The sequence below is a fragment of the Crocodylus siamensis genome, chromosome 14 (genome assembly GCF_052110815.1).
Source record: "Crocodylus siamensis isolate JL-2025a chromosome 14, ASM5211081v1, whole genome shotgun sequence".
In the NCBI taxonomy this organism is placed as follows: domain Eukaryota; kingdom Metazoa; phylum Chordata; order Crocodylia; family Crocodylidae; genus Crocodylus; species Crocodylus siamensis.
In genome coordinates, this window is record NC_143408.1 from 4,637,804 (window position 1) to 4,665,550 (window position 27,747).

General features: G+C 42.4%; 1 protein-coding gene across 3 annotated transcripts; it reads right to left on the bottom strand.

The window, feature by feature from the left end:
* UHRF1 (ubiquitin like with PHD and ring finger domains 1) lies at positions 1–27,418 on the bottom strand. Of its 3 annotated transcripts, none has more exons than XM_090027219.1 (17): positions 27,259–27,418; positions 25,937–26,099; positions 16,872–17,135; positions 15,729–15,904; positions 14,515–14,730; positions 11,550–11,656; positions 11,168–11,354; positions 9,538–9,661; positions 9,345–9,452; positions 7,373–7,477; positions 6,292–6,398; positions 4,409–4,571; positions 4,151–4,288; positions 3,583–3,697; positions 3,320–3,477; positions 2,527–2,625; positions 1–1,952 (listed from the first exon to the last, which is right to left on the bottom strand). In XM_090027219.1, the coding sequence occupies exons 2-17, from the start codon at positions 26,087–26,089 to the stop codon at positions 1,806–1,808; spliced, it is 2,367 nt and encodes a 788-aa protein (XP_089883345.1). In that variant the 5' UTR covers positions 26,090–26,099; positions 27,259–27,418; the 3' UTR covers positions 1–1,805. The 3 variants fall into 3 exon arrangements, with proteins under 3 accessions (XP_089883345.1, XP_089883343.1, XP_089883342.1); XM_090027217.1 differs by lacking the exon at positions 27,259–27,418 and adding an exon at positions 26,657–26,795; XM_090027216.1 differs by lacking the exon at positions 27,259–27,418 and adding an exon at positions 26,193–26,459.
* Positions 27,419–27,747: the final 329 nt, after the last annotated feature.

Genomic DNA, 27,747 nt, shown 5'->3' on the forward strand with positions numbered 1-27,747 from the left:
GTGAGAAGGTCAGCTTTAATAAGTATTTTGAATACCAGTCTGTATCAAGATATGATTTAGTTTTTCAGTACATATTTATACTTACAAATATTTGTTCATAAAGAAATATTTCATAATTACATACAACAGTTGACACAATGAACATCTTAATTTTATTGTCTTCTACTTCTCCTGTGATTTTTCCCCCCCCATCTCTAAAATCTTACGGGGCAGTGTATAATGGAGCAACAATAAATATCTCTGAAAAATCCATTTCCTTATTCCCTTTAAAACAGAAATGTTTAAAGTTTTGTTTTAAATTCAAGCTGGTTTTTTACATTTATTCTTGAATTTCATTTCTAAAACACAGGGGTGGCATTTTCAAAAGGCTGCTTAGAAAAATGTCAGTTTAGATTAAAATTAATCCGTCTTATGCAGGGTTTCAACCCCACGATTTAGAAGAAATGTGAAGAGAAAGGCAAACACTTTAATCTGAACAGATATTTATTTTGAGAACTTTGACTTGGACATTGTACAAAAAAATTGACAAATTCAGCGAAAAAGCCTATAAAAGTTTTTTCTGCCCCTAAAATATTAACATTATAATTTTTAAAAAGGGTGAGAGTTAAAAAAAAAAAAATACAAGTACATTTGTTCCCGTCTGTCTGCAGTAAAAGTGTGATTAAAACGTCCCTGTCATCTTGAGGTATTAAACTGCAAACTTTGGTACTGTTAGGGAAGAGGAGGAGCTGGAAAGTAAGCCTTTCTGGTCTCATACAATAAAAAAAGGGGGGGGAGCAGAAAGAGGGAATAACACACAAAACAGTTCATAAAAGTTCAATGTTGTTCTCCGTTTCCAGACAAGAATGCAATGAAACAAAAGTAAAATCCACGTTACCATAACACACCTAGCATTAGGAAAAAACCTGAAAGTTTGCAGTTCCATGCTAAAGAGATACAGCTACAGTGTTATATTTTAACCCCAAAATAAAATGCAGATGGCAGTTTAAACATTTCAGTGCTTAAAAAAAAGAAAGGAAAAAGAGAAAGAAAAATGGCGATTCAGAGAGCCCAGTCTTTCAAAAAAAGGACCAAAGGCACTTAAGAATGGCTTTACTGTATTCCACAATGGCATTCTGGATAGAAGACAGCACCTGGCTGAACAAATAGTTCTCTAATAGAGACAAGTCCAACTGAGGTAGTACTTCGTATTGCCCCAACTACGTGGCTAAATGCAAAAAACGGCTTTTTGTACACAAAATTGATTGGGAATGGCTTTTAATAATTTGATAAACGTGTAAGAAAACTAGGTTGAAAAAAAAAAAATCCAAGACGTTCACAACCTGGGTAACAGGTCATAAGCCAGGAACCATCTCAGAAAAGTTGAGCATCAAAATACTGCCAAGAAAAGGTAGGCATTTATGGCCAAATCCATAGACTTCAAAAGATTGTTCTAGCAACCAAGCCATTTTCAGAATTAAAAAAAGGGGGGGGGGGGGGAGAAAAGGAACTTTGAGAACTTTCATGCTCATTAGCAGCCTTACCGGAAGCATGTTGTAATATTCCAGGAAAAAAAAAAAAAAAAGTTCTGTTGATGAACAGCAGGTTTCAGAAAAAACCTGAACTCAGTCTAACATTAAAAAAAAAAACTGAAGAAAAATAAAACCCACAAACATACAAAAGCAGATCCCTCAAAGTCTGTAGATTTTATAACAAGGAAGACTTTACTTTTAGGGAAAGGGTATGGGGGACTACATATTTAAATTAAGCCCATTGAAAACCCATTAACAAGTCTGAACAAAGAAAAATAGAAGTGCTTTACAGAATCACCGTCCATTGCCGTAGCCAGGAAAGAGCTGAGTTAGGAGGGTCTGCAGTGTTTCATTCACTTGCATAGTATAGTTTTTGCCAAGATCATAGCGACAAGCTGGACAACTATACACATCTGCTTTGAAAGATCGGTCCAAACAATCCTGGGAGAGGAGACAGGAAAAAAAAAAAAAAAAGATGTAACTGAAGAATTTAGGTTACTTCCCAGACTATAAGCAGAGGTGCTCCCCAGCTATGCACTTGTTGACAGCTAGGGAACAGGCAATTGAAGCAGTGAAACAATGGAAGCTTTTGCACCTGGCAATAAATTTCATGTCTTCTTCTACAAAAGACATTTAGACAGACATGTTTCAATATAAAGCTATGTATTATTTAAATTCAGTAAGAATTCCTCCATGGCTGCTAACAGCAACCCCCAATTTCTGACGGAAAGAAGAAATCATAGCTTTACTCATAATTGCCACACAGACCACTTTACTATCTACAGTGTTATAAGCTTATTCAACTAGGGTGATGATTCTGAATCTTTTGCTCTCTTTAGCAGATGGTGGCAAGAGAGTACAACGGCACTCCTTAATTACTTGAACTTGACCTGGAGAGAAAGCAAGGCAGTGGCAAGTCAAGGTAAACAGCTAAACAAGTGGCAGCCCATGGTGCAACCTTGAAGCCTACTGGGAGAACAACTACAACTTAAGAACGGGCATCCCAACTACTCACCTTGCAGACGTTGTGTTGGCACACTGTTGTGACTGGTCGAAATACCACCTCCTGGCAGCAAATACATAGAAAAGCTTCTTCCACTTTATTCAGGAATTTCTGAAATGGAAGAAAATTGTCACTGCATTGCTACTGCTTTCCAAATATGCAGCACGATTCAAGTGACTGAAGCTATCCATAAGACTTCCTAGTTTACAGAATTCAGGAAGAAACCCAACAACCACCTCACAACATGACATTGTGATCACCATTACTAATAAAAAATCATGCTGCAGACATTTGGGCAGGAAGACACCACTGGACTCGGACTGAATTTGTTTTTGGAAGCTGTTCTTCATCTGAAGAACTTAAAAGAGCAGAGGAAGACAACAATTTAATGCATTGCACAGCAATTGTGGCTACAGCATTCGGAACGGATAGCCACTTTTTCAGCCTTCCTGACCCAAAAGGAATGCTACATTCCTATAGGTCAGGGCTGGGGCCGGATCCACACTGCAGACGAAGCAGCATCAGCGTCAGGAAACCATTGGTGTTAGTGTAGCTGTTGTGCACTCCCCCACCACTGCCATTCATCCAACAGGCTCCACAGCCTGGATTTCAGCCCTTTCTGTGAATTTCCAGCACTTCTAGGAGCCCCCATGAGGCAGATGTCACAGCACTGCAGGCTAATGTCGGACACTCCTGCTTATAGGCTACCCCCGCTTTTAAAGCAGTCAGGCCAAGCGGCCTACATTTGGAGACAGCCAAGTAGTTACTTCTATTACAGTTCCCAGGTAAGAAGCGTCTGACATACCGGTCCATCTTTGAGAGCTTCTAGTACTTCATTCCACAGTTTTTCATTGGCTTCATCATTTTTAATAAGAGCCTTTTGCTGAGATGTCAGCTTGTATGGCTCAACTTTAGTCTTCTTTGGGGTCCCTTTAGGAGAAGCAATGGGTTCTACTTCACCCCCTGAAAGAACATGTGAACCTTTTTAGAGAGAAAAAATGCTGAACTGCGTATACCACTGAAAAAAACTGTATAAATTTGCCACATCCACTTGCCTCCTACACCAACCTGTTGATTTCCTTTTCCTCTTTCCCTTTCCTGTTGGGGTCTCAAACTCATCGCCGCTTTTATTTTCTTTCTCCTTTTCTTTGTTCGCAACAGCTTCCAAATACCCTTCAGGATACTAAAGGAAAAAATGCATTAACACATAACCAGGTGCCAATATACAAGTCACTGATAGGATGTCATGCATTCCGTTAAAAAAAGTTAAATTATGTACACTTAGAATGCCATTCACATTTTGAACTTCTGTCCCTACCCCCAATTTGACACAAAATCCGATAAAAAATTTTTCCTTGCATATTGGGACGAGTAGGAAATGTATTCTATTAAACTACATTTAGCTTTCAGCTATGTTAACAGGCTGGTAACAAGCAGTCACCAGTACTGAAGGTATAGTTATATACGAGTAATCCCTCACTTATGGGATTACATCATGTTAATTCATACGTCTCTTCTTCAGACAAAGCAGAATAATATCCAGAGATGTTTGCCAAGATCTCCCTCTGTCCCTTCCTTAGACCTATAATCCTCCTAGCTCAATGCCCAGTAACACTTTTTCAATAGGACAGTGTACCTGCATTGTTAGACCAAGCTTTTTCATCCTGTCCTTCCCTTCCTTAGTCCAAGGGGCAGGCTCCTCATCATCTCTCCTGAGTAGATAACGCCACACTAAAAAACCAGATTTTCCTGTCTCAGGCCAATATTTCACAACCTAAAAGGAAAAAAAACAACAGCCAGATGTAAGGCCTTCAGAAGATATGGAAATTTCTAGTCAGCTACAAAACAAAACCACTCTTTTCCAATTCAGTCCAAGTTAGGAACATCTCCTTACCTTGTAAATTCCATCATATCGGTTTCCCTCTACTGGGGCATATTTGCTGTGTTTGCCTCCCTTTACACTTCTCACCACCCTGACTGGCTTCCCAGCTCTCCAATCCTTGGCCTCTGCTCCATCTTTATCATTGATAGGGGCACTGCAATTCAGAGCTAGAGCTCTGTAAAAATAAATTAAATTAATATTATAACCCATGGGGGGGATATTCAGAATTAAATATAAATTAAAGCATGATAAAGATACAAAAAGATATGAATGTGAAGCATGGTAACAATACATCAAATGTTTGATGCACTGATGGTAGCACTAGCAAACCCACTGGGGATCTGTGAAGAGGAGAGATATGGCACCATGGGTCCAGCCAGTACTACTGTAGACCCAATTACTGCTTCCAGGGCAGCTTGACATCACCTGCTTAGTCTTTATGCTGGAGTTTGAAAGCCTTAAGTTTTATCCTTTATCAAAAAGATCAGTTAAAAAGGTTTCTTTCAAAATCCCAGGAAGAAACAGGTGTGCAAGATGTCATATTATTAAAAATTTGCTTAACTCTTGATCAGAGACAAAAGTGAGAAACAGTGGCTTTCAGGAAAGTTACCCATGTATAGAAAACATGATCATGTAGACCCTTAAAAAGTTTACTTTAGCATGGACCATATTTTAACATGGAGACCACCAAAAGGATTATCTGGATGGCCTGCAAGATAAGTAAAAATGGTAATCTCCTGCAATTCCCAACTATGTAACATCCTTCTGGCAACAGGGATACTAAACTTTCTGGAGGAGAAATATTAAAAAAGGATTTCATGAGATTAAAAATGAGGTGGAGAAGACACTCCCAGATGACCAACCACCTCTACAATTTAGTAGCAAATGCTGCATAGATGACAAATGGGCCACAGGCCAGAATATGAAAGCCTCTGCTCAAAATTCATCCCTCTGTTCATGCAGGTTGCAAAATAAAGTCTAATCCCATTTACAACTGCTCCATTTACAGTACTATATTTATGTGCCTGCTACATACATTTTTTTCTAAAAATAAGCCTTCCAAAATTGGGGTGCATGTCTGGTCTTTTCTACCCAGAATAGAAGCATGGAAACTATACGATGGCTGCTGCTGCTTTTTCTTCTCTTCCCTCCAAGCAGCTGCATGGAAGGAAGGGCAGAGTCCAGGAGGGGCAGATCCAGGGAAGCTGCAATGGTGCCTCACTTTGATTCCTGCTCTACCCAAAGCTTAAAACCAACTGCCCCACAGCAGCAGCGGCATTTTATTCAGACAGTGCTAAGAGAGAGTCAACTGACTTAATGGCTCAACAGATTCTACCCAATTCCTGCTAATCCTCTTTGCCCCACAGGGGTTAACAACCCTCTACCCTTTTTAATTATCTTATGTTCCACTAACCAAGCTCTCCTTTATTCAGCAATTTTGTTGTCAAAATACAGCCCTGCCGACTGCTGTTGCGCTTTTCAAAACCCTTGATCTGTCTAGGAAGTTCCAATCTCCAGGAGCAGCTAGTTTTAGCCTGTGAAAGGGTTAAAATCATAGTTTTTGCTTGAGCAGGAAAGGGAGAGTGAGCAAGATGAAAATGTGGCCCTCTCCCTGCTATACATAGCCATAATTGTAGAAAATTCTTTTCTTTATTCTGCCTTCCAAAAACAAGGAGCGTGTCTTTTTTGGCAGCATGTGGTATGCCAGAAAATACAGTATGTTACTGGGAATTTTCCCACTGCATATTGATCTATAATCAACCATACAAAGCAAAGCTCCTTTGAAAGTTTTTCCACTTGTTAGTTTTCTGTGACAGCATTAACATAAGAGAGTTTTTCAGCCTGCCAGACACCATGTAGAAAGCTTCATGAGAGTTGGTTTGAATGCTTCCAACCTGTTCATGTTGGTAAGTTTTTGATCACAAGACTGCCCTGCTGTACGCTTGTTCCCAGAAAGATCACGACCTCCGCTCCCTGTGTAAGTGAAGGAATTGCCATGGTCCTGAAATGATACGATATCAAATGGTTTAGTCGCACTCAAATTATAAAACAGAGAGCTGTAATATAGGATTCTGAGACAAGAAGTTTGGATGTGCAGCTTTGCCAGATTCATAGTTGCCCCATGGCCCCTTCAACTATTGTAGCTAGTACAAACAGAGCTATAAGGCAAGCTGGTGTACATTACCAGTTCACAGACCGCTATGCTCCAGTAAGCATCACAACACTTTTACAAAAAAAAAAAAAATCCCTGACAAAAAGTACATTCTGAAGAACATAGTTCCAGGTTAGACAGGGAGAGGTAGGCAAAAGAACAGCTCCAGCTGGACCCAGAGAAGTGTTCTCTGGCAATGCCATTAAAAGGGACAATGAAAAAGTTCCCTTTCTTCAGCACCTATGTTGCAGTACAACTTGGCAACACAAAAACTTAAAGCTTATGAAACTGGACAAACCAGATGTGTTTTACATTTTTAGCTATCTATTTCACAAACATTGGCAATACGGTACTAGAACATAAGGAAAATGAGAACTAATGCTAAACAAAAGCAGGTTTGATTCCGTAGTAGCGATTCAGCTGTGGTTCCCAGTTCTGTGCTGAGAATTGGGCACAGGGAGATACAGAAGTAACACAAGAAGTTCTCAGAGCATTCTTTGGAAGGAGGAAAGAGATGCCTAAAAAACATAGCTAGAGCTTCCTAGCAGAAGCTAGATGTACAGATGTCAAGATTATTTACTTTGGCCCTGTCCCTCTTAATGGCACTACCAGAGGACACTTCTCTGGGTCCACCTCGAGCTGTTGTTTTGCCTAGTTTTCCCTGTCTATTCTGGAACCATGTTCTTCAGATGAAAGGTATAATGCAGGATGTAGAGGATTAGATAAATAAACCCAAGATTTTTAAAGAGACACCAGCTGTATTCAGTATGCTTAAAAAGTTTTGTATAGAGAGCTACCAGAAAACAATTCCAAGATTCTCTTACTATATCATCTTCATAGCCGCCTGCCAGAACCAGGGAATAAGCACCGTCATTGCTCCTGCCATGTATGCCTGCTACATGAGGCCTGTGAACACCAGATTCGCTCACCTACAGGAGAATGATAGTTTAAATGGGCAGCTGCTCATAACAGACCATTAGAAGCGTCAAAAATTTAACTAAATAATGAAGACATTCATGATGCAGAACCGATTTACTAATATGGTCCGCAGGGATGGGGGTCAAGGGGGAGGAAGGGTGCACAGCAGGAATACATCTCTTGGCATAATCTCTATTTTTTTAAAACAAATGCCTGCATCTGGTTCCTGCTATTTATCTTCACCTAGATATCATATATACCATTACACGTTAGAATTAGGCTTTGAAAATAGTTTCTCACTAACAGAACACACAGAAACATACATAAAAGACTCAACAACGTTGCCTTAAAATGTTTACATAGCCATTTATACTAGTGCAGAACAAGCATAAACACTATAGAAGGCAAAAAGGAGCATTGGCCCAAATAAGAAAAATATTAAAGTTGATCCCAACTTCAGATTGAAGAAAGAGAAGCTGGAGAAATGCTCTTCAGAGCAATATGCCAAGAGAAAAATAGTAGACTTGTGCTTTAACCAGATTTCAAAAATGTGCTTTCTTTTGGATAATCACTCACTGGTTTGATGAGAAATCTAGTAGTTTAGTACATTACAGATACTACAGTTATATGCTTGAGATGGGGAGATGGTTTTTATCCCCACTATTTAGAAAGCTAATACCAAACAATTAAATGGAAACATTCAGGTATAATTCAGTGCCCACTTCTCCCCATTTTCTAGCAGAATGCAAAAGTCTCTATTTCACATACTTATGTCAGTAACAGGGAACCCCTGTCCTTTACTACACCAACTTGATTTAGGTGAAGAACCAAGGGTCAGGAAGCTAAGCAGGCAATTAGCTACACCTGGCCCTAGAGAAAAGAGGTGAAAGGGCCAATCACATGGCCGGGAGGTGGCTGGGCTGGGGGTAAGGCAAGGATAGGAGTTAAGATTTTCAAGCTGCAGAAAGATGGGCTGCCAGAGGAGAAAGGACTCTAGGCTGCAAGGGAATGGGAAAGAAGCCCCAGCATCACTGGACAATGAAAGATAAGTTGTTGTGAGCCAGTGTGGCAGTTCTACCATGGTGTGCGATTAAACCTGGGTGGGGAGACTTTTCTTTGAAGCTGAAGCTCATGTTTTTTTGTTCCAATACTAAAGGACCAGGTGTGGCTGGAAGAAATAGATTGGAGGCCACAGGGGTGCTGCAGGGGAACTCTGCATAGAGAGAGCCCTTCTCAAGCCAGGGACCTAACAGGCTGTGTGGGGGCAAAGGCCAAGCACTTCAGAAGGAGGGCTGCTGTTTGTTGGAGAACTGCGGTACCAGACAAGGACTGGGGGTGCAAACCTAGGGCCTGTGAGCCTAAGTAGGCCTCAGCCCAGAGGGGGGCCTACCTCCCAAAGCCCTCTTTTTGCCCTCTAGGGACAGCCTCCTGGTCAAATTTTAACAAAGTGTGGCAGAAAAAACAAAAGGGTGGGACCCCAAGGGGGCAGAAAGGGCAACATGGGTCAGGTCCAGGAATCATCCAGGACAGGCAACCTTGCTGCTCCAGCACTGAGCGTGTTACAAGGCCCCTAAGGGAGACCTCTATATAAAAGAACACTGACGTTTTTAACAACTTAAAGTTTTTCTGCCTGTTCAAATTCTTTAAAAAGCTTTCATATCTTTCTAAAGCATAATACTGCATAAAAAGACACACGGAATCCCTCATTGTTAATACGTTATTATTCAAGTTATAGTGGTCTTTCTTTTTTCCAGTTCATGTGCATTAGCACATATGCTGGACTGGCTGCAGTTGCCAGTGCATACTGCTCATGCAAGACTTGCATTAAATCTATTTTCGCCTCTGGAGGCTCATTCACTCCAAGCTACTGCTTCATACCTGAACTCTGAACTTCCACATGGTGCCCACTGGTACACCAGGAATTGGTCCATAGTGGTTAGAGGGGACAATGGTGCATTCCCTTGTGCGACCCACACATGCCATACCCTGTTTCAAACAGAAAGCCAGGTGAGCTAAAATAGTACAAGGGCCACAATACTTCAAGGCAGAAAAAAAAAAGTTTCACACTCACCTTGCCCCAGTCTCTGCGTGAGGACGAATTAGCTGATGCCATTTTTGCCTTTTTTTTACTTTCTTTTAACTTTTCTCCTGCTAAAACCACTTCACTTGCATCATTGCGACATTCAGGGCAATACCTAAAGTTACCAATCAATGAAAATTAGCTTGCAAGAGCAATCTGTAGTTAAAAAGTTCTCTTCTTTAGAGTAAGCTGGTAGATTATAAAATAGCACATTTGAGAAATTTATTATTTGAAGTGAATAAAAACCACAGTATTTGGGATTTACAACTGCATACTAGTTAAAACTTTTAAGACAGTGTGCTTGCATAATTTTCTGACCACCATAGACAGAACTGGTAAAAAACCCAACTGTACTCTAGAATGTCAGAATGAAGCATGTAGAAAAGATGAAAAAATGCTAGCCCACAACATGCTTTAAACTGGTATGCTTCTCAAAAACCCAGTTCATGCTGAGCAAAAGAGGCTCTGTAATATTCTATTAGCTGGCACCATTCTAACTATGGGTACTGCCTAGAGGGAGCTTTAGTCTTTACTAGTACAAAAGGTTTACTAGTTACCATCCTGAAAAGTACTAAATTATGTTCCCCACACACCGTCCCAAAGTCTACAAGTTGTTCTTGCAGTTACAGTAATCACAGTGATAACAGAATTCATCAGATAAGTTACCTTTATGTAGTACTAAACTAGCACATAGACATCATCTCCATGACAACGCAGCATGCAGAGAAGGAAAACACTCATTAAGTGATTTTGCATGCCCATGCCAAGATGCCTTTAAGAGGCTTAATTCTCCTGAGTGTTGTAAGTTCTCTTAAACAGTCAACTGAGGAACCCATTACCCCTAGTTACTCTTGAAAATCTAGTCAAGGAGGAGACCGTCAGAAAGCTTTTAGGAGTTAGAGTAACATCAGAATGAATACTTTATCCAACTGAACTGTATACTGCTTGCTAGTCAATCTCTCCTTGGCAAATCTGCACCTGTTCATGGAATCTCCATGCAAGTAATGGGTCTATTTAGAAGTAATCTGGCCAAATAAACCCCATGTTTATGGACATTCAGAAACAATATCCTTTGTTTCTTTGAAAAATATTTTGAATTTATGCTCAAGAAAGAAGCCTAGCTTTCAGGAAAAGCCGTATCAGGTCTCACAACAAGTGATCCAAAATTTAAGAAATCCATCCTAATTTAGAAAAGGTATAGCTTGATAAGACCAGTAGAGTTTTACTCGCATTAAATACAAAATCACAGAATTGCTTCTTGAGATTACAACCTCCGTTTTGATGGAGGCTAGTTTTGCTTTTACACTTAGCTTCTGTCCACATGAGTTGGATAAATGCCCCTACAGGTGTAGTTTTTAAATCAATATTAAAGGCCACAGCCTTAAAGTATATATTTATGACTGATTTGTATTGATTTTTTGTTTAATTGGATGAGAAATTAGAGCCAAGTCAATAAAAAGGCAGGTTTGAACGGATTTTAATCTTGCACTTGCGTTCAATAGCACTGATTTAAAACCCATGCCTGTAGGGACTCATTCCAACTTTGTATATAGGGAAAGCTGTACACTCTTCTCATCATTTACAGCTTAACTCATATTACTAAACCATTTTCATGACTTACCAATCCTCTTCATCTGGTATGCTACTGAGAGGAGGGTTGAGGCAGTAGATGTGGAAGGCCATGTCACACTCATCACACATTAGCTGTTTGTCAGGATCCTGTTTGCCTCCACACACGTAACAGGCACACATTCTGCAGGTCTTGTTTGGGTTGTCTTTACAATATTTACACACCGGTCCACTCTGTCCTGTAGACACAAGAACCATGATCTATTTCAGTGTCAGACCCCAGAAAAAGAGTAAATTACATTAAAAATTGGACAAAAAGTCTCAATTGCAAACATTTAAAACCACTGTTACTTGATTACCCCAAAATAATTATGTGAATACCACCAAAAGCAAAGGAGCAAGTATAAAACTTAAGGTCTCAGCAATTTACTCACTTTTTAACGGGCTGGCACTAACTGGACTAGCGCTTCCAGGTTCTTCTATCTTATAAATTTCATCCACAAAAGTAATTCTGCAGTCATTCAAGGAATCACCAGCATCCCTATGGAGAGAAATTTAAGTCAACAAAAATCAGTCTTTAGTTAGGTTTTTCAAGCATAAAGCATAGCTCATACTGCAGCAGATACACACACTATCACAACTAACCTCTGAAGCATTCTTGATAACAGAGTGACCAATTAATAGATTTGTAATAGCCAACATGGCAATTATATGACAAGAACCATGCCAGAATTAAATAAGCTTCATGCAATGTGACAATTTTTTCTTCATCAAAATGGGGACCGTGTGGATTCCAATAACTGTGCTATAGTGACTGCTAATTCAGGAAGGACAGTTTGTTATAATTATAGCATAACAGCAGTATTATAAAAGTAAAAAAGGTACTTTTTGCAAAGGCCAGAAGCATACTAACTTTTCATTAAAACAAAAACAAAAAAAATCTGCAGATTCAAATGGTTTCTTCAGGAATCTGAGTTACCCTTGGTCTGTGTCATTTTGTCAACAGAATTCTACTATATCATTTAGTATTTTACCAACTAAATCTCCATCTTTACTATACATCACAGCTTTACAACATGCTAGCTAGTCTAGCATGTAATAAAGCCAACTGCTGATCTACACTGGGATTTTACTATGCATTAGCCAACATGATAAACAGGCATGTGTAACCATCAGGATAACAGTCTAAATCCAGACAGAAGGTACAGTACTACAGGCTAGGCTACACACTGCTTTTGCATTGCTATACCACTGGTACTGCCCTCTAAAACAAGTGTGTGTAGACAGTCTTCATGAAGGAGCTTCTCAGATTGTTAATGGAAAAAGAAAAAAAGAACTTAGAAGCTCAATTACCATTTAAATGCCAACTATGGTTTCTTTCCTTAACATGACAATAAAAGTGCTTACTCTTAAAAAAAAGAGATGGAATCTCTAACCAATGATGTACTTTAAATGATGTTAGATCTATTGTGTAAAACAAAAAACCTCACTGTTTAAAGTTGCCTAACTTCCCAGACACCAGTGTCTGCCTATACCCAATTGTCATCTCTTCCAATTCCCTCCTCGAGGATCTGTCCTATACATCTACCATCTCGTCTGCCCAGCAAGCCTCTCTATAGTCCAGCTTCAAATCAAGTTTCTACTTTAAACCTCACTGCCCAGCTGCTGCTAGGTCTCCCTCCCCCCATCCCCAGCCCTTACACATTCTCCTCCCAACAATGAGTAAAGTTCCAACACTCCTAGCCCCTCTCCCCCATGTTCTGCCCTCTACACACCCACACACAGTACTTTGTCATTCAGTACAGCAAAGATCCCAGTTACAGACAAAGAGAAACTTTGCAAAGTGTTTTACAAAATGAAGAACAGAGACAGCTTGTGCCCCAAATAAATTATGATTTCATAACTCTTTCTAAAGGTTTGCTTTCAAAATGAAGCCTCTCACAGAATGAAGAAAAGCAAAGCTCATCTTTACAGAATTTGGACCCATGATTCCAAAGTTTGTTAGTTACATCAAGATATCCTCTAAGATTGCTAACCTTGATTATAATTGAATGAGTTATTGCCAAATGGGAACAAAAAAACAAAACTTGCTCCACATCTCTGAAGAGCTTTAGCATCACATTTGTTTCCATTTGGGTTAACAGACTGAGCCTCATCTCAGTCAAGAGTTTTTGAGCTTCTGAAAGAGTCTGTAACAAGGGTATTTTGTGGAAAAGACCAAAAAGGGGAGCAAGTTGCAAGGCTTTTTCGAGTCAGAACTGTTTAAAAGCTTTACGCTGTCATGGACTTGGGGCTGATCTAAACAAGTTTTAAGTCAGTCAGTAAAGATAATAAATGCACATTTACCTATACCACAGATACCCAGTCCAGGCGCCGCTCCTACCACATCACATGACAGGGAGGGTGATGCAGAACAATGCGTGGCCTGCACACGGCCAAGGGGATATGTGACCACCAACCACTCACAAGTTTGACAGCTCTGACTTAGACCCATGTCTTTCTACTCATAGCTGCAGTTTCATAATTTAGCTCACGTATTTAGATACATACATTTAAAAATTGACCCCAGCAGTCTTTCCTGCTTAGACCAGGGAGGTTGGACCTGATGATCTCACGAGGTCCCTTCAAGCCCTAAACTTCTGTGAAGCTGAATAATTGCATATTTCTATGCTAAAAAAAAAAAATACCATGATGCGTCTACAAGATCCTTCAAAGGGAAGTAGTACAGCTACTCCTCACTTTAACGTCATAGTTACGTTCTTGAAAAATGTGACTAAGCAAAACTATGTTAAGCAAATCCAATTACATCACAGTAGTTATGTACTAGCAAGCAGCGGCCAAACGTTATAATCAAACATTGCAAAACTTTAAACTGGTATGTTCTCCAATATATCAGCAACATAATAACGAAACAATGTTAAACCAGGACGACGTTGAGGAGTACCTGTACTTGCATTTGGACAAGTCATAAACAAAACTAAATGTACACCTCCTATGCATAGCACGTGGTTTCTTAATTTTTTTTTGTCTTTTACAAAAGGCACAGACTTGTATCATCCAAACATCTGTGTATACAGTCACACTCAAGGAGTTGTTGAAAGAAAAGCTTAAAAGCAAGGGAAAAAGAATAAAATACCACTTGTCTACTATGCATTGTCCAAGCAAAGCAGAAAAAAAAATGTAATACAAATGAAGTTGATCTTTTAGATACCATTTCATTTTTAGCAGTTAAAAATAAAGAGAAACTTTCTTATCCTACTACTAATGTTACTTGAAACACACCCTTTTAACCAAAGTCTAACTTGGGGGGGGGGGTGATAACTGCGAACAGAATATGAAACATTTAGTTTTTGTGATTTTACCCCACGTTTCCATCGACTTAGGTTTAGGATTACTTACCCAAGTAGTATCTTTGCATATATCTCCTTGCTCATTTTGGTTTCCCGTTTTCGCAATATCTCTGCATCATACCAAAAACCTCTCTCTTTTGGTTCATCAGGATTATAGTTGACCATCACCACCTGCCCAACTTCTACTTGGTGCCACTTCAAAATAGTCCGTGCTCGTGCACGTACATCTTTTGAACTCAGTTGTACAACTCCATTCTCTGGGTAGCTTTTTTTGGAAAAAGTGTAAATAATTAGTGCTACATTGCGACAACATCAGATATTACATTGAATCATCACTTCTTTTTTAAAAGTTTACACATTTTAAACAGTTTATGCCAGCATAATATTTGTTACCAAAAACGAAACCTCCTTCCCCACCCCCTCAAGTTTATCTGCTGTCAAACAGGGCATGGCAAACAATGTCACATCCCATTTTATACTTTGACCATTTATTTAGTCTTGTAAAACTAAAATAGTCTTTTCAATGTACAGTCTAGTAATGAAGTTACTGTGACAGTAAGGGAGTGTTAAATTATTACTATGGATCCATGTTGCCAAACTCTCTATCAGGGACCTTGTGCAGATATTGTTTCTCCTGGGAGAGTCACTGCTCTCAGGAGAAATTCTGAGTGTACAGATGTTTAGGCTTTTTCTCCCAGAGTAAAAATGACTGCTCCAGAAGAATAACCTGGGGAAAATAACTAGGGTTAAATCATTCCCTGGAGAGTTTCGCCTGAGACAGTGAATGTCTATACATGCTGTGACATCTCAGAAGAGAACACAGTCCACCAGCATTTTCCTCCACTCCCCTCCCCACCCCACCCTGGGAGACAGCATATCACTCACTGGACTCTACTGTTTCAACAGGAGCACAGCATGCCCCTTTCACATTCTCCACATTGTGCTGCAAGGAAACAGGCTGACCATGGGCCCTTTGCACTGCTGTCACTTGTCTCCAGGCACACTAAGGGAGCCTGCAAAACAGACAGACATGTGCACATGCCACTGCTGCCACCCCCCTCCCTTCTCCCTACCCCCATCTGCACAGTGTCAGTACTGCAAACTCTCCACTCTTCAGGGCCTCAGCATTCAAATTTCTGTACACACAGCTCTGGGTATGTTTTTCTACCAGCAGAACCAACTTGGGAGAATTCTCTCAGGTTATTTGAATGTCAACATCAGCTCCTTTCAATAATTGTCGTTAGGCAAGAAGTAGCAACTCACTCTTCATATTTCACATGATATATAATATCTTCTTCAGGAACTGATGATTGCAGTTTAGACTCTGTATAACTGTCATTCGATTCTTCTGAGGTCTTCTTCTTCCCGGTCACATTTACAATTTGGGCTTCAAACCATGCTCCCATGTTCATATCTCGACCATCTACTAAGTCGTTCACCTTAATAAAAGTAAGAAAAAACAAACTTACCAAAATGAATTTTCAAGTTAAACTTGAACATTCAAATTAGTTTTCAGTTTAAGCTCCCTCAACAAGGTCCAGTTTTAAAAAGTAACTAGATTAAAAAAACCCCCACAATTTACACACTTTCCTCCTGGTCATACAGGGCAACCTAAAAACTCTCTAGATCAGTTTCTCAAGGAGGGTGCCGTGGCACACAGGGGTGCTGCCAGATCTTTTGAAAGTTACCCCAAGGTGGGAGGTGAACAGATAAGGACAGGCTCAAGCTGGTCCCTGCCTGGCCAATCCCCCACCCCTGCCTCCACTGTGCAGTCTCTCTGCAAGATGGTAAGCACTGTGATGTATAAATTAATTTTTTAAATTGGGTGGCACCCAAGTCACAAGGGTGCCTCAAGTCCAAAGGTTGAGAACCACTGATCTACATTGTAGGATTATGAGCTCTAAGAGGTAGAAAAAATGTCTATCATTTATTTTTCTCTTAAATACTGGGCAGAGTTTTGGCATTTTATATCTACTGTTAGCAAACAACAATTAAGGACAGAGTTTCGAAGTTGTCGGGAAAAAAATACCAGATCAAAAACATTCCACTATAACGTCATTAACAAGCAACTGTTTACAGTGTCAAGGTGGTCAGGAAAGAAAGAGTGTTGGTTTTGACAAATTTGACTCTAAAAAATATATTTTAAAGTTTCAAAATTATTTAGGAGTCCCATTTCAACATGTTCAGAACAAATTTCACTTAAGCAGTTCACATAAGTATTTAGAGATTTTTACTTTGTGCCCCAATTCCAAAGAGGGCAAGTTTTCCAGAAAAAAATCTAAAAATTCTCAAGGGGTAAGAAAACCAGTTTCTGCTCTCAGGCCTAATTCTAAGCAATCAGAGTTTTTTTGCAAGACTGGTTTTATTGTTCTGTTCTATACAATGTACTGGATGGACTACACTTACCTTATAGAGGCCAAATACTGCATCAGTCCAGTTAGCTTGTGCTGCTGTACTGGGTTGTCCCTCAAGCTCCACTGCTCCTTCTCCATTGTTGGAATTCTTATCAGACTCACTTTGGCCTGATCCACAGCCAGAGTCTGTATCTGAGAGTTCGGAGTCTTTTTCTTTGTTAACAGCTGGTAGCACAGCTGGGCTTTGTCTTACTAGTAGTTGAACAATATCATTCAGTCCAACACTATAGTCAAACAGGGAGTGACCATCTTCCATCTACAAGGAAATTAAAAAAAAAAAATAACTATGCAGTTTGTGAACATAAAAATTAGCATTTTAATGCCAACTCAAATCTAGATTTTGATTATACAATGTACATATATGCCAAGAGAATGCACCACAGTTCTAATAAGAATGAAGTAATTTGTAGAACTTGACACATTTATAGATATTTAGCAGGATCCATGTACTAAAACACCAGAAGATCTGTATTGTGGCAGAATGGCTATACCACTCATGCCACTATTTTATGAAACAGCAGTAGAATGGCTACCAAACTTTACGTGGACATACCAAGTATGGAACAAGTACACAACTTTCATTTAAAAAAACAAAAAAACAAAAAATCACTTACCCCAGCTTTCCCTGCAAAGATTTCTCACCATATTCTGTTAAAACTCCATAACAAAAAAAGCATCTCAACTCTATAACTGATATTTTAAAAAGAGGACTCCTCATTACAAGCCAGGTCTAACTGAATCACTGTGTACATGCTCCAGGCATTGATCATTAGTAACACTGGAACAAATCTAGTTTTATACAACACAACACATTATTCTAGATATAACAAGGTACAGTATAAAAATAAAATATTGTATGTATCCTGTGTCCTTCACATTATTGTCAAGAAAGTCTTTACTTGGCTTGGAGAAGAGTAGTGAATAACTTGTCTACTTTTTTTCTCTCCATTTAAAAAAAATGAAATAAAAAAAATAAAGAGATCAGAATGGATTCTTCACAACTTAAAGACACTCAGCTATTTGAGAATTACTCAACAAGTCCTAGTTTTACCTTGAATTAAAGTACTTTTAAAACTTTTTGGAACAGAACTATGGCAAAATGGCAGAATTCCAGCTTGTCCAAATAATAATACAAGTACAGATATCCAGATTGACCTCTTATAAGCACCCTTCAAGAACTTCAGAAGGAAGGAGTAGTACATTAAACCTGGCAGTAAAATACTTGAAGCTTCAGCAAGTTTAGAAGTTCAGACAAGCTTTGCTACATATTTAAGATCTAAGCAACAGAAATTATACAGGAAGTCATCGTCCCACCCAGCCAAAGCCACCAAAAAATTTATCTTCAGAGCTTTATTCTCTATCCATGGAAAATTAAGTTAACCACAAATGTCTGCACTTCACAAGAATTAAGCTAATTCAATTTGGATTTACGACATCAAATGCCAAAGAACTTCCAGTAGAAATCTGACAGGAGAAATAAGATCAAGTCATTTCCTGCTCGGATATGAAGAGTCATTCAACTCAAATTCATAAGAATCAACTGAAAGGTTTGATTTAGCACCAGTGCATGATACTACCAAAGTTGCTAGATAGGAGCTGACCAGCAGGATTAAAACAACAGGGACCATCATAAAGAACAGCCAAAAGCAGAGCAGTAGGGAATGCAAAGAACCAACAACTGAAGCAGTTTCTGGAGACTTAAGCATCATACAACCTGCCCAAAAGTAGCAATATCAATTGCAGATATAAGTATGACAGTACTTATTATTGATAATGATCCCCCCCACAGTACAAATTTTGCACTGAGAATCAAGAACATTACAAACCTGAAGGACTCAGACAAAACATTAACTTCCGGAAATCTCATCCCTAAACACCCACACTCTCTCTGGACCAGGATTAACTTTGCTCTCTGAAGTATTGCTGTGCTGTACTCTCTTCCTTTTCATACCAGAACACATTCCATTTGATTTACAACAATCCTAGACTAGTACTGCCCTTCAAGCATGCTTTTTGTTTTGGTAAGAAAGAAAAAGTTATTTGTATTTCATCTCTTCAATTTCAGGGTGCTAGAATTTATTCGAGATGCATTTCTGTGCTCACCACAGCCACAATAAAATACAACATAAGGCTCCAAGATGTTTTCTGAAACAGATCTCCTAGTCTCTTTGTAGCATACAGTAAAAATGCCACTCATCCAAGCATCAACAATATAACTGTGGGGATGAAGACAACAGTTATTTTACCATTTCCAAAACCCTCCAAGAAATATCTGGGACATTGTTTTAAGAGTTATATTTGTTAAATAAAGATCATCTTGGGGAACTTCATCTTTGAAAATATTCTTGTCCTCCACTGCTGCTAAGCCTTTCCAGTTAACAGGCAGGTAATTACCTGTGTGTATGGAAACTTTGGACTGTTTATTAACATTCAGCTCTGCAAGAAGGTAAATACTCGTTACATTCAGTAATGGAACATGCAGAAATGAACGCAAGAAGATGGAGGAGGGAGAAAACAGCAAGCCTCCCCCCCCCGCACTCCTCTGGTCTAGAAGTGATGACAACCAAGAACCAGACTTTCCCGAAACCTCCCTAACATTATAAAATTGACTACATTTACTCATTGGGTAATGTATTAAACCTAGATGGAGTCTGGCTATTTGCGTACAAGGCCCTAGTCCAAGAACTATTTCATCAAGCTTGTTTTCCAAGGGTTGAGTTAAATTATTGGGGCTACTGTGGATAACCATCAGGAAAGTGCAGCTGGTACTGAAGGCAGCAGACTGCCTTACAGGAATGGGCCATCAGGAACACAACTCAGTGCTCTAGTCAAAAATGGGCATGATTCAAGGTGCTGGGTTCCATGTACTTAAGGCCTCTGCTCTATGTACCTAAGGGCCTGTCTTCCCCTTATGCCCTGTGACAGGCCCCACGTCAGCCAAAAGCAACTTCTCACAAGTATCGTCAATGAGTCAGGTTTGCTTGGCAGAGACACTTGGGAGACTGTTCTGTAATTGCCCCGACCTCTGGAACTGCCTCCTTGTTGAAGGCCACCAAAGACCAAACCTGGACAACTTCAAGGAGCTCTGCAAGACTCCTCAGCTAAATAGCTCAGTGGGCATTTAACAAGCAAAGCTAAGAAAGGACACTGTTTGAAAGGGAATGCTCCATCCATAGTTTAATATATTAAGAGCTTTCAAGTTCTTTTGTTTTGTTTTTCCTATTTTGCTCTCTCCTTCACTCATTTTAGAAGGAATTCTGCTCTCGTCTGTGGGCTGCCCTGAGTCTTATTATAAATAAATCAAGCAATTTTCTCTGCTTTGATCTGACCCCACACATCATTAGACCAAAAAGAATTCTCTTTTAAACAAAGTTTCTCCTGAACAGTATTTCACAAGAGAATACTGTACAATACCTTCCTCAGTAATCTGCATTGCTGTTTTTATCCAAAGCAGGGCTGGACTTCAGCAAGAGAAGAACAAATAGCTGCTGGAGGTATGCATCCCTGAAACCACACTTCTATACTTTTTGGAAAGTGCAACTACTACTCACCTAGGCAAGCCCAAAAGCTAGCTGGGGTATGCCTGCAGGTGCAGCCATAATGCCTCTTGGTCACAGCACAGACATACTCTTAATCTCCCTACTGTAGCAAAAGCACTAGAAAGAACCTAATGGACCAATCCCACCTCATATCCAGTAGTTTGTTTCTAAGCAAAAGTTGCCCTGAATTTATAAAAACAAGTCCCAAAGTAATATGGAACTGTCCTTAGCATAGTTTAAAAAATTAAAAACACTTAAAAGGCCCTTCTCACATTATTTAAAGACTGAATGACAAGCAAGTTTGCGGCAAACACCTTCCGAAACATTCCTCATCCCTTAAATGCCTTCTAAAGGAGAACGCATTACAGACCAAGAATGCAGACAACCTTACAGTCTATGCATACTCTCATTTCAGCTTTATATATATGATTTTAGTTAAGCAAAAAAAAAAAAAATAGCCTCTTAATTCTCCTAACAAGACCCCAATAACTCAGTACTGCACTTAAAGCAGGGCCACCTGGGACCTTCCATGGCCGTCCAACATCTTAACAGGAGGAAGGGAGACGTGACAGTCAGTCAGTCAGTCAGTCAGTCAATGGTGCTTGGCAGTGGTGTGGGAGAAGAGCCGAATATGTGAGCTGCAAACCTTCCCACAATGACTACATGTCCACTCATCAGATGGAGGTTGAAGCACACACTGTTTCCTGGCCCACCTGCAGGCCTCAGCCTGGGCTTTGCAGTGACTACACCAGCTTTGATCTGGCTTCTCCAAACACAAGGACAAGTGCAAAGTCCTGCACTTAGGATGGAACAATCCCATGCACCAGCACAGGCTGGGGGCTGACTGGCTGGGCAGCAGCTATGCAGAAAAGGACCTGGGGGGGGGGCGGGACAGTGGACAATAAGCTGAATATGAGCCAGCAGTGTGCCCTTGTTGCCAAGGCTAACCGGGCTGCATTGGTAGGTGTGTTGCAAGCAGGTCAAGGGAAATGATTATTCCCCTCTATTCAGCACTGGTGAGGCCACATCTGGGTGCTGTGCTCAGTTTTGGGTCCCCCACTACAGAAAGGATGTGGAAAGATTGGAGTGAGCCCAGCAGAGGGCAACAAAAATGGTTCAGGAGTTAGGGGACATGACTTATGGAGGAAAGACTGAGGGAACTGAGTTTATTTAGTCTAGAGAAGAGGAGACTTAGCAGCAGTCTTCAACTACTTGAAGTGGGGGTGGAAAGAGCAGAGGTAGACTACTCTCAGCGGTAGCAGATGACAGAACAAGGAGCAACAGTCTCAAGTTGCAGCAAGGGAAATTTATGTTAGATATTAGGAAGGACTCTCTCGCTAGGAGGGTGGTGAAGCACTGGAACAGGTTACCCAGGGAAGTGGTGGAGGTTTTCAAAATCCAGCTAGACAAAGCCTTGGCTGGGACAATCTAGTTGGAGCTGGTTCTGTATGAGCAGGGGGTTGGACTGGATGAGACCTCCTGAGGTCTCTTCCAACCCCCATTTTCTATGATTCTAACTGAGTGGTTGTGGGCAAGGTTCTCCCAGTTGTCAGTGGGAATGCTGAATTTCTCGACAACTTCCCACTGTATTGGAGCTTTGGCCTTCCTCTGCATTGTAGGGGATTCTTGGGTTGACCACAGCTTTCAGCAGCGCTCCACGTGTCCCAGCCAGCAAAGCCTGCAAGCATCCAGCATACTCTGCATAAACTATAAGCCAGTTCTCTCAAGGATCTTGTTGTCAGTGCTCTGTTGGTCCCAAGTGATTCCAAGGATTCTTTTGAGACAGCAAAGGTAGAAACTGTTCAATCTCTGCTCCTGCTTGGAGTACATGACCCAGGTTTCACAGTCATAAAGGATGGTATTGGGGACAAGCCTGATAGACAGGCACCTGTGTGTTCAGGGTTAGCAGCTTGTTGTTCCAGACACGTGAGGCAAGTTTGCTAAAGATGACAGAAACTTTATCAAGTTTTGTATTAAGCGCACTATCTGATCAGAGCTGGTAAGTGTTGAGCCAAAACAGCAGAAGTCATCTACATTGTCCAGAGCTTCATTAACATAGATTTAGGGCGAGATGTTGGTGCCCTGTGACATGCATGACAACTGTTTTCTGGATATACTACTTGCATGCATCAAGTTTGGCATGGCATCAGAGAAGATGTTCGTCATGATCTGCAATTCAACAGGTGAGTTAGAGATGAACGCAGCAGCATCTGCAAAGAGCAGATCTTAAATAGTGAACTAGGTGACATGCTTTTTGCACAGAAATAGTCTGATGTTGAATAAGCTGCCGTCCATCCTTGATTCGATTAATATGCCAGATGGATTGTTTCCAATTTTCAGACTTGATGATTGCCTTCATTTTCTCATGGAACTCCTTGAATAGAGAGTGCACCTTTTGTGGACAGCCAATTTTCAACAGGATCTTGTAGATGCCATTCCTGCCTTTTGTAGGTTGATGAATGCTACAGAGAGGTTGTTCCAGGCTTTTTTCTTGCAAAAAACACACATGCCAGAAGTGGCACAGGCTGCCTGGGTCTGCAGCACACAGCAGATCAAAGAAGAGGAAGGCACCAAAGTGACAGCTTGGACAGGGAACAGAGAGCAGAACAGTAGACTGCGCAGGGGAAGAGAATTGAGAAGCACTCTAGGAGCACGTGGGGCTTAATTTCTAGCATGCCTGCCAAACAGGCTGGCCTCCACTGACTTAGACCATTCTCTTGTATATATTCTGAGAATTTAAGAACTAGCATTATGGGAAATAGAGACTGTAGCAGAAAAGACAAAAGCCTGTATTCAATTTCTCTGTGAGGGAAGCTATGCCTTTTGCAACTTCTTTATAAATTCTTACAATCAAACACTAGCCACCAAAACCAACATAATCCCTGGATACATAATTCACAAAAAATGCATGCAGCAAATTTGCAATTAAACTAAATGGTATTTCTTCTATGTTCTTCAAACTCTAAGAACTTATCCAAACTGAAACCAGTAAAAAGCTTTACTGCACAGCTTAACAATGCAATGCCTAATATATGAACAATGTGTTTTAAAGCCAATTTTTAATACAAATTCAGTTATGAAGTTATAAAACTTGTGGAAGGAAGTCTTGTCACACATTTGTAATATCCTGCAGTGTCAGGAATATATTATTACTGAGTCAGTTAAGATTTTATACACTCTGTAAGTTAAAGTTCAGTACAAAGCCAAATTTTGACTTAGCAGAGCTACTTTAAAATCATGGGGAGCTGCTATTATCTCAAGTTTTATGGAGATAGACTGCTTCCTGCAAATCAAGATCTTTATAACCCTTCAAAGCTGTAAAACTTCCATGGCTTGAAAAACTTTTATTACTAAGCTTAACAGTCCGTTAGATCACACACACCCTAGTAAAACCCAAATTTTCATAGATACCATGTGGTTTTGCAAACACAGTAACTTCCTTTTTAGTTGGTCTACATTTTTGGTTTGTTTGTTTTAAATAAAAGCAAATCTCCCTTACTGTGAACAAAGACCCAAAATGCTATATCAGTATAAAAACAAGTGCTGATATTTAGGCATCAGACGATTCCAAAAGTTTAAAAAAAAAAATTAGCTGACAAAACATCTATCTTGCAGTGGTGGTCTTGCCACTCTTCCAGCTCTCTCTCTATACCACTGCCATTTTTACTACTACACAGAGGACTGGTTAACTGAAATTCTCCAATATTAAATCAAAACTTAAAAAAGCACCAAAGGCAATGGATATGCCTGCCTGCAGACTTGGGGAGATCAACTCTCAGCTAAAAATCAAACTGTGATTTTAATCCTTGCAGTTGTGAAGATCTTTTAAACAAATTTTAAAAGACAGACGGTTGTATTGGTGCCCCCCCATGCTTGCTAGGCTAACTTCAGACTTGCTATTAGCAAACAAACTTTTTGGATAATGGTATACGGCAGTGGGGGGGCCCAACTTTCTGAGCAGGCATGTCACAAATTAGCCCTACATCCTCCTGAAGGCCACTCCAAACCCCTTCCCCTGCCCAGTCTCCATACTACGTGCCCCCTCCCCACTCTGCTATGCGCCAAACACAGAGACTGTCCATGCCACTCACAGCACACGTGGTGCAGGTTGTCCAACCTTGATATAGGGCTTTAAGGCAAACCAGACAAAACATACAATTATGCCAAATCACTAAGCCCCCACCAAAACGCATTTAATCATCATAAGTTTACCTGAGATTGAAACTATTGACAAATTTTGTTTAAACCATTTTCCTTATACTTTAGCAGTTTCTCTCTTGTACCATATGTTTTGAATACAATTACAAGTCATTGTATCCCGTCACAGAAATGTGCCTACTTGTGGAACGAAACATAGTAGCCATATCACAGAACACAGAAACAGTAAATGATTTAGGATGTGATGTATATACCACAACCAAGTGAAACTACAGCTGAAAGGGGCGCTCGGGGCAGACATGTCTGTGCATTCATTAATGCGCTGTAGGTGGCGGGGCTGCACATTAGCACAGATGAACACTTTTTGTATGATGTTTACCGTGCACTGAATTAGTCCAACGTGCATTAAGCACCTCGTGTAGACGCACCCAGAACATAGTAAAGCTTCCCAAATACAACTGGACAAGTAGAAGAGAACTTGCAAATCTCTTCCTCCCCTCTTGAAGCGTATATTCAGTTGTTAAAGCAGTAATTCATTGCCTTGAGTGGCCAAGCCACTAATGAAATGCAACTACTTACTTACGCTTATTAAATATACAATACCTGCCCTATACAATCAAAACGACACAGAACCATCATGATTATCTACTTAAAAACTAGCTGAAAATTAAGTTTAGGGGCACACCAAAGCAGCAACAGAGCAGCAGCCTCTTGTCTGACCGTGCAGAGCAGACTACAGCTACACCTCATGACTGAGACGGCTGCAGTGACTATGAATTTGAACTAATATTGAAACAAAACAAGTACAGTTTGCATCAGCAATGGGCAAAACAGGGATATTCGCAGAGAAACGCACACCTAAGTTCCCTAGCAAATATAACTAGACACCAACCCACGTGGCACGTCCGGAGTGCAAAGTACTGTTTAGGAAAATAAATAAATCGCTAGATGGCAGCATAATCCAAAGTTTCAAAACCAAACTGACTCCAGTTGACAAGGCAGCTCTCGCTGGAATCACTGTACTGCACTCAGTTAAAAACCCTGGCACTAGGGCTGGTAACTTTACATTCACCCCGTCGTCTTTTTAAAAAAGGGGCGAGAAAGGCTTCGCTGTCGGTGCCCAGTGCCACATGCTTTGATTCCCAAAAACCGGAGGGCAAGAAACAAAAAGAGTCTGCCCCCCGCGCCAGGCCGTCGCCAGCTCCAGCCATGCCGAAGAAAGAAAAAAAGCGCCCGGCGGGGGGCGGCCACAGGATGAGGCCCTGCCACGCTCCACGACGCGGGTCGTGCAGCCCTGCCAGGCAGATGTGCACGACCAGCCCCAGCTGGGGGCAGAGTCCCCCCCAGGGAAGGCCAGTACCTGCTTGCCGCGGTAGAAGAGCCGTTGGCGGTCGGGCTCCACACCGAACACCTCATGTATCCGCAGCCGCAGCTCCTCCACCTTGGTGAGCTTGGAGAGCGAGTCCACGCGGCGGGTCTCCTTCCCATCCATGGTGCGCACCTGGATCCACATGGCGGCGGTTCTGCCAGAAAGGGGAGGGGGATGGAGGGGGTCACTGACCGGGCTACCAGGTGAAGTGAGGCAAGGCCCACCCGCCCCGCCGCTCCGCGCCCACCTCCGCCTCGGCCTCGCGTCGGGCCCGGGCCGGCGGCGGCGACGCGCCAGCCCCCGACTCAAGGAGACCTCTCAACCTAACTTTCCCTTCTCACACCGGCCGGCCGACCCGCTAGCTTTGTTCTCCCTTCTCATTGGCTCACGAGCCAGCCGGTCTCGACACCGATTGGCTCCGGCTAGCGAAGAGCTTCCCTTGCACCCGCCCCCTTGAGCCGGTTAGGTTGCAACGGCTCCCTTCGCCTCCTCGCGGCCCGGCGGCGCGCGCCAAGTGCTTCTCGCGCCACAATTGAAACGCTCTCCTCGGTCTCGCGGAGGCCGCCCCCAGCAGTCTCGCGTGGTTATGCAAATTAATGGGGGGGGCGGAAAGCTTGCGAGGCTTTTAAAGGGGCAGGCGCGGGGCGGCTGGAAGAAGCTGTTATCTATGCATGCACCCGCTAATACGTGGTGTGTGTATCCCATACATACCTGCGTTACACATTCACACACACCCATATAGATATCCGTGTATGTTACAGACGCGCACACACTTGCTGCGCGCGCAAGCCTCGCCAAGCAAACCAGGGCTCGTTGCCTGCTGGAGGCGAAGCACCCCGGCGGGGCAGCGGGAGGGTCCGGACCCGGCCGGAGCCCCTGGAAGGGGAGATACGGCGATGCAAGAGGGCCCATCCCCGTTTGCATTCCCCTCTCCCCCCGCGGGCTCCGACCCGCAGATGCGGCGGGAGCAGACGGGGCCCCCGACCGCCCGCCACCTTTGTCACGTCGGAGGCGGCGACTCCCCGGCCCCGCCGCGCGGGGGAAGAGCTGCGGTGGGCCGCGCGGGGCGGACGCGCCAAACCTCTCCCCCGGCCCGGGAAGCGTTCCCCCGCCGTCCCGGGGGGCGCTCCGCCGGCTCGGGCCCCCGCGCCCCCTCCTCCCCATCACAGCCCCGCCGGCGCCTGCAAAGCGGCGCGCGGGCCGGGCGTCCCGGGGGCAGACCGCTCGGGGCTGCGGCCGCTCCGCCTCCCCCGACAGCCGCTCCCGCGCGGCCCGAGCCCCCGGGGCACCTCCCGCCGGAGCGGCGCACTCACCTCGGGCGAGTCCCGGGGGCGAAGCGCGGGCGGATGGGCGGCAGAGCCCACGAGGCGCCGGGAGCCGAGCCGACACGTCCCCGGCACCCGCCAACCCGCCGGCTTTGGAGTTTGGCGCGGAAAAGCCCGGCGCGGGGCGGGCCCGTCCTGATTGGCCGCTGGTGGCGGGAACTGGGGAAAGGGGCGGGGCGCACAGCCCGTCCGGCCCGCGGGGGTCCGGCTCCGCTCGGGGCTTTGTTCCTCGCTTTCCGGGGCTGCACAACGCCCCCCCCCCCGGGAAGCTCCGCTTCTGTCTCCCGAGAGCCCCCCAGCAAAGCGAGCCCAGCTTTCTGCTAACTCCCCCCACCCAGCAAGGGTACCCCAGCAAAGCTCCCCTTCTTTCTAGTCAAAGCCCCCGCCCCAGCAAAGCTCCCCTCTGTTTAGAAACCCCCCGGAAAGCTCCCCTCCCCTCCCCCCAGCAAGGGGATCCTACTAAATCTGCCCTTCTTT